Raw genomic sequence first — 7,337 nt, forward strand, 5'->3', positions numbered from 1 at the left:
CGTTAGTGAACCACGTAAATCTGTGTTCTTTCTTGCACTAGTTATAACAGTTCCAATTACTTTGGTTGCTGGCATTCCAGTTGGTTTCTATGCTTTACTGCAATTCCCTCTTCTTTCGGATATGATCAGTCATGCTTATATTTCAAGAGTATCTTTTCGTTCGAGCAACCATCTTTTGGAATAGCGGCTACAAATTAAGAGGTGGTACGAACACGAGGATTCATATCCATGAGTGTGAAGTGCTACGAGCATGGCCAATTCTGCAAGTACGCCCTCTATGTAAAGCTATATATACACATTGCATGTTTGATGTTTCAGTTCGTATGCATGGATATATTGTTTGTATACTTTCTCTCGTTAAAAAAAGAAGAAAAACCCTTTCAAAAATTTTAAAAAAAATCAAAAATCAAAATTGCGATAATTAAGATTTGTACAGGTGCAGTAGAGAATCGAAACTCTTTCTCTCCCCCGGTTATCTGGATCTCAAGCAACCATGAGGCCTCCGCCACTGAAGGAGAGCATTCATATTTAACAAAAATCTCGAAAATATCAGAACTAGAGAAAAGATGAAAACGTGGATGCACTCTTTGAAATAAAACATTTTATGATTGTGAATATTTGTCAGAATATGAGTTCATGAAAAACAAATAAATTGAAGAGGCAAAGCAACTGCTGATGACGGTGTCTGGCCGCATCCGGCCTGCTCGTAAATTAAAACTCAGAACTCAATATATAGTCAGGGTCGAACTGTATGGCTTTGTCATATAAAACCATATGATTTCACTTCTCTAACTTCACTCACAATGTAATGACATCGGATTAGATTTACGCAACATGCATCAGTGTATCAGAAAATTTTCCGAATTGGTGTTTATTTTTTTGCGTACGTGTGGGTTTTGCCCTCGCCAGCCCAAATCTTGGCCTAGCCCAATTTGCCTAAAGCTTTCACCTTGTTTAGTGGACGCGCGCAAATCATCGATTCCATCGCCTCCCCTATCTCTCTCTCTCGGTCACATTCTCAATCGCTCTCTTCAGAAAAATGGACCCCTAAAGCTCATCTCGGCATCTCCACCCCCCAACAATGACGTCATCCACCTCTCACCACCGCCTCCTTTCCAATCCCCCACCTCGCTCCTCCACCGTCTTTATCTCCACCGCCGCCGCCAAAACCCCCAACTTCCTCCCTCTCCCAGCCTCAACCCGCCGGCATTTCCCAATCTCAACCACCCTCACTCTCCCACTCACCTCCTACCGCCGCCTCCAAGCCTACGACTCCTCCTCCGCTGGGGCTCCCTACTCCGGCGACGAGTTTCCCTTCAATTTCGACTACTTCCTATCGATCGCCGAGCTCCTCTGCCTGGCGTCCTCGGCCGCGGTGACGATCGGGTTCGGGCTGAGCTCCGCGGTGCCGGGGTGGAGCCACGCGGCGTTTGCGAAGGGGAGGGTTTTGGCGGGAGGGGCGGCGGCGCTGGTGGCGGCGGTGGGGATTGGGGCGTGGATTCGGAGGCGGCAGTGGAGGAGAGTGAGTAGGGAGGCGGTGAAGGGAGGAGTGGAGGTGAATTTGTATGAGAGGATTGAGAAGTTGGAGGAGGATTTGAGAAGCTCGGCGACGATTGTTAGGGTTTTGTCTAGGCAGCTTGAGAAATTGGGGATTAGGTTTCGTGTTACGAGAAAGGCTTTGAAGGAGCCCATTGCTGAGGTAACCATGTCTAGTAATTTTTGTGTTTGCTTTGAGTTATATAGTTGAATTGTAGAGTTTAGAAATGCGGTATCGGAGTAAGAATAGTAACGGTTTAGTAGTTGAAATTTGTATTTGATCGACATAGTTAGGTGTAATTTTTAAGCAGAAATGATGACATTGTGTGATCCGACACTGAATTAGTTGGTAGGGGGTTCCTTTTTCTTTCTTTCTTCAATACAGAACAGATGGTAAGTTGAATAAGAAAGATTAGAATCTTGAACACAGTCAGTAAGATCTTGAAATCGGTTTTGAGATGGCTCATCATCCAACTGTATGGTTACAATGTAGTTTTGAACCGGGCTCAAGTGCCCTTAGCGGTTCTAATGTAAGTATAGAGTCTGCTTCTAAGTCGCCGCGGTCTAGATTGGCATGTTGCAAACTGTACATTGATTGATAGTTTTGGCATATGCATATACATATGCATATCTATGATTTCTAATGTGCATATTCTTTTAATATTATTTTTTCTAAATGGAAACTTTGGGTGTGAACTGATTCTATTTAGTCAGATCTTTTTCAAGATGCAAATATATATAAGGTAGGACCCTGAAATGTATTGATCTCTCTAAATGATATCCTTTTCAAGATGGAATTAGAGTGAGTGAAACGTAAATGCTATGTCAGTTGGTTGTGTGAATTTGAATTTACTATTTAGAGTGATGAATCTAACTAAAAAGATATAGGGGGCTGAAGAAGGCGAGGTGTCCATTTATTTGATGATGAATTTCTCTGCCATGCTTTTAGTTCTCTGATCACTGGAAATGTGTGCTTTTTGGAAATAGACAATTAGTACCCTGGGATGACCTACGTGTTATGAAAGGCAACTAAGTTTACAATCATCAGTATCTCATCAATCTATATTTATATGGGGCCCAAGCTCATTTTCAGTCAATCCTTTCTATCCAGAGAAAAGATCTCCTTTTCCTCTTCAATGCATAATATATAGAAATCTCATAGATTATACATCCTTATGAGCAAAGATCTCATTTATGTGCTGTATGGCATTGTGAAGGATTTTGATGACTTGCACTCAAGATAGAATTTGTTTGTTCTGGTGAAATGCAGTGATTAAATGTAGTGTGCTGAAACTACGCATTAGCATGTGCCATCTGATATTGCAAGTTTTTCATTAGATACAACAGCATCTAATTATATATTTGTGTTTGCAGACTGCAGCTTTGGCTCAAAAGAACTCTGAGGCCACCCGGGCATTGGCAGCACAAGAAGACATTCTGGAAAAGGAGCTTGGAGAAACTCAAAAGGTGTTACTGGCAATGCAGGTGAGTGTCCTCTCTTCCCTTGTGGCAGATAAACAGGATGAAGTAGGCATCTTCCTAGGCTTTCTCTCATAATTTAGCCTCAGATTTGATATGTTTTATTCCCTTGAGTTCATTATGAGTTGTAAAGTATTTCCTCTAATGATTCAGAATCTAGGAAAACTTGTTGATGTATGTTTAAGTTCCCCCCCCCCCTCCTCCTACAAACTACAATCGTAAGATTAACGGTTTTGATAACATGGGCATAGATGTATCTGTTTGTTGTTGTAGTCGATTTATGTTTCAAAATCCTTACTGATCCTGTTAGCTAGACATTATAGATTAAGAGATTGCTGGTGCCATTGTTCTAATGGTGATTTCTTCAATCCATTGCCATATGCAGGAGCAACAGCAAAAACAACTTGAGCTGATACTTGCCATTGCAAAGAATGGGAAGCTTTTGGACAACAAACAGGTACCTGAACAACCAGAGAGTACGGTTAGAATACGTGATTCAAGTAAAGACAATTCAAAGCAGAAGGAACCCCAGCAGATATAACCTTTCATTGGAAGCAAAGGGGACAAATTAGGATTTTGAAGGAAACCACTCCTTGTGAAGATGTTCTTTTCCCAATGTTGTTGGCCTGTAGCCTTATCTGGTACTATTCTCCTTGCTCACACTTTATGTATAGCTATGTCATGGTGGCATTATGTCTACAGCCAAAGAAAATTTTCTCAGGCCGTTGTGGATATGCAAAGCTGGAAGGTAAAATGAAAACAACAGAGGAATTATAGGATAGAAATGCACCTCGAGTACAGCTGTACCAATAAGGTAAAAGTGGAGTTTGCTCCTCATGTTTGTAATTCTCTGTTTGTTTGCGTCATCTTGTTGAAACTAATATGTACCATCTTGGTATGGTGCAGTCATTTTATGAACTTACTGACCACTCAAACCTGACTATTACGTTGTTCTTGTTTGGTTCCTTTTTTAATTTTGTAATAATTAACGTTCTGTATTACTGAAGTAATAAAAGAATATTCAATCTTTTTGCCTTTTTGGTAGCGTTTCGGTTTAATGGTGGTGGTGGTAGTATTTTATTTTTTTTTGCCATTTATCTTCACACTAGGTCAGTACTGAGTACTGACTACTGAGTAGTGTCTCAAATCACCAAACATCGCGCATTTCATTATGTTGGTAAATATTGGTAATATATTCTCAGGAAAGGAAAATGCGAAAGGAAAAATTAAAAGATAATATTAAAATGGCCAATCAGTGCATTCTTGGAGAGCAAGAATTTCCCAATTTAGGAAACCCATTCAGAATGGGATTTCGACACTCCGACACAGATTTTGTATTTAATCTGGCTTCACTCAGTCTTATCGCCCACTCACTGCAGTCCACTAGCTACCAAGATCTTCATACGAGGAATCAAGATCCTGACAAGGTGTACGTAGAAGAAAGGGAGGTATACGAAGGAAGAAGCAGATCGATCGAGAAGCTAAAATCGAAGATGAACATCGTTGATGATACTCGCCAAAAGAAGAGTACCATTGGTTCTTTGTCTGTTCTTCCTCCTTGTAATAACGTCCATCAGTATCCTAGGGAGTTCTATGCTTCCAGACAGAGATTCCTCAGAAGCTACCCCTTTTCCAGGGAAGAAGAACTGACAGCCGGAAAGAAAATCAAGAAATGGATCAAGACCAACGTGGAGAAGGTCAAAACTATCAAATCGAAAAGCTGGTCTCGTCATGTGCGTCTGTTGTAAAAAGAATCACTTTGAAGAAGCGCTTCTTCCACCAGATCCATCGATGCTTCTTCTCCGTCGTACGCAGTGAGGTTGAGCTAGATGTTGTAAACCGGCCTGTATAGGCCGGGTGTCATTCGATCTTGTTGTAATATGGGATTATAACTTCAATGATATTATTGATATATAAACCCTAAATCCAATTTTAACTTTGTATAGATAAAAACGCATTACTGTTATATCGAGTACTGTCCTGTTTTCTTGATTGATTCTTGTAATCTAAGATGTATCATGTATCATGATCTCTTAACTTTAATCATAAGGATGTATCAAGTTAATTATTTTCAGATTTCTTGATCCTTGAGTTGTGTGCTTATTGTATTTCATGGGATAATTAGGGTTTACTTCATATTTGGGGCGAAATAATTTCAACACTTGTGATAATTCGACGGTAACATGGAATACGCGACAAGATATATAAACCATAGAACTTTGACTAATACCTGAGATGGTGAAGTTTAGAATAAACAAAAAACATATTCTTGGAAAAATCATAAACACATATAATAAAAAGCTACGTGATGTTAAGTTACGTACTAAAAACTCGAGTTCTTGAACTTAGCTAGAGGAAGAAGATAGAAAAGGCAGAGAAATTTGTTAGAACAAGCTTGCATTTCTGGAGCGCACACTACATTTCGGGACTACATTAGATCGTGAGACGTGTGCATTAGCCAACAGTGATTAAGCATGCAGATTAAGATTACTAACCCTAGTTCGTAGTGAAAGGCAAGCTACTAACCTTATGGGATATGACACCCTATATAGACGGTCACTTAAACGTGCAAATGCAACCCCTTACAAGTACTTAAGATTAGACTCTCTTTGATTAAGAGAAGGTGCACGCATGCAGAACAAAGTGAAGAATTAAAAGAAAAGAAACATATCAAGAGGAAGAAGCTAAAATCAAAGATGAGAATGATTGATACTCAAGAGACGAAGGTACAATCTTTGTCTTTCCCTCCTCCTTACTTCCGTAATAGACCTATTGTAACGACACCAAAATTTCGAGCTTAAAAAAACCTTAAAATTTCAAAGTCGTTAAACACCAAACAATCTCAATGAAATCGAAATCATTTAAAATGCCACAGCGGATCATCTCTGAGTTCAAAATACAACTCAGTCAAACCGATTATTACCAACCAAATTATAATTCAACATTATAATAAATGGAAATGTATAATCCTCAAAACAACCTCACAAGATAGTCACACCAAATCCTCACACAAGTTGGGGATAAATAACTTCAAGTCCTCTGAGCGGTCCGTCAATTCTCGGTAATCCACACCGGCGGAGTTATCCACTACACCATCGAATTGGTGCACCGGGATTGTAAACACAAACCCGGTAAGCTTTACAGCTCGTATGAGTAAAATGAAAATATAACTCGCATAACAATATATACGAAAATCCACAAATCAAACAAATATAAATGCACTCATGAGTCAATGGACGGCCCATCTGGTTGTCCCAAAAATATGAAATGAAGCGCTCATGAGAAATTAAGCAACTCTTTTGGTTACCCAAATGTATTTATAATACGGGTACTAAAGAACGTTAGTACACATCTGTTACCCCTCTCGTAGTACACCGCCGATATTGGACAACCACCCGCTACCTAACATCCAAAAATATGAGTACTCATGAGCAGATAACCACCCGTTACCTCACATGCAGTACTCCGGCAGACAGACTAGAGCTCTAACTGTATCGTAACTTTCGTCCGGCCAAAGGCTAGGTTCCGACTTGCCAAACACGTACAATAATCTCACATCATATTGTACAAAATCAAGTCCGAAGAAAAATCAACATTTTAATAATATCCATGTTAAAATCACGTACAATAATCTCACATCATATTGTACAAATCAAAATCACATGCTCGATATATAAATCTCGTCATCAAAATGACATAATCACGATAAAATCATAACAGTATATTATATAGCAAACTATATATATACGTATTTATTTACCATTTATACAATATATATATATAATCCATTATATCATATACATGTCATATTTCATAAACACGTCCGAAGACAAAACTCGTCCGAAAACAAAACATTTTAACAAACTCCATGTTAAAACCACGTACAATAATCACATCTCATATTGTACAAAAATCAAATCACATGGTCAATATTTAATTCTCGTCATCGAAATGACCAATTACAATGAATTAATAACAGTAAATAATATAGCAAACTATATATATATATATGTACTTATTACCATTTATACAATATATATGTAATCCACTATATTGTATACATGTCGTAATTCAATATTAAAAACTCTTGCAAAATCTTGAATCTCCGCAAGGGTAAATTCGTAAAATATGTGAGATTTTACTCACCTTCTTTCTTTCGTGCAACTTCCACGACCCTGAAAGTAATTTCTTCACTCGTTTCGTCAGTCACCTAATAGCACGATAAATACTTAGAAAATAATACTTAAAATATCAGGTGACGATTTCAGCACAGCTAAATGTTGTTCATAAAACATTGTTCACATAACACTGTTCATGTTTAC

At 38.7% G+C, this 7,337-nt stretch overlaps 1 protein-coding gene across 1 annotated transcript; it reads left to right on the forward strand.

Annotated features, from left to right (window-relative positions):
• The first annotated feature begins 1,009 nt into the window (after window positions 1–1,009).
• Window positions 1,010–4,050, forward strand: LOC126789769 (uncharacterized). Its single transcript, XM_050515835.1, has 3 exons — window positions 1,010–1,699; window positions 2,911–3,021; window positions 3,401–4,050. The coding sequence occupies exons 1-3, from the start codon at window positions 1,082–1,084 to the stop codon at window positions 3,554–3,556; spliced, it is 885 nt and encodes a 294-aa protein (XP_050371792.1). The 5' UTR covers window positions 1,010–1,081; the 3' UTR covers window positions 3,557–4,050.
• The last annotated feature ends 3,287 nt before the right edge of the window (window positions 4,051–7,337 follow it).

The sequence above is a fragment of the Argentina anserina genome, chromosome 1 (genome assembly GCF_933775445.1).
Source record: "Argentina anserina chromosome 1, drPotAnse1.1, whole genome shotgun sequence".
Taxonomy (NCBI): Eukaryota; Viridiplantae; Streptophyta; class Magnoliopsida; order Rosales; family Rosaceae; genus Argentina; species Argentina anserina.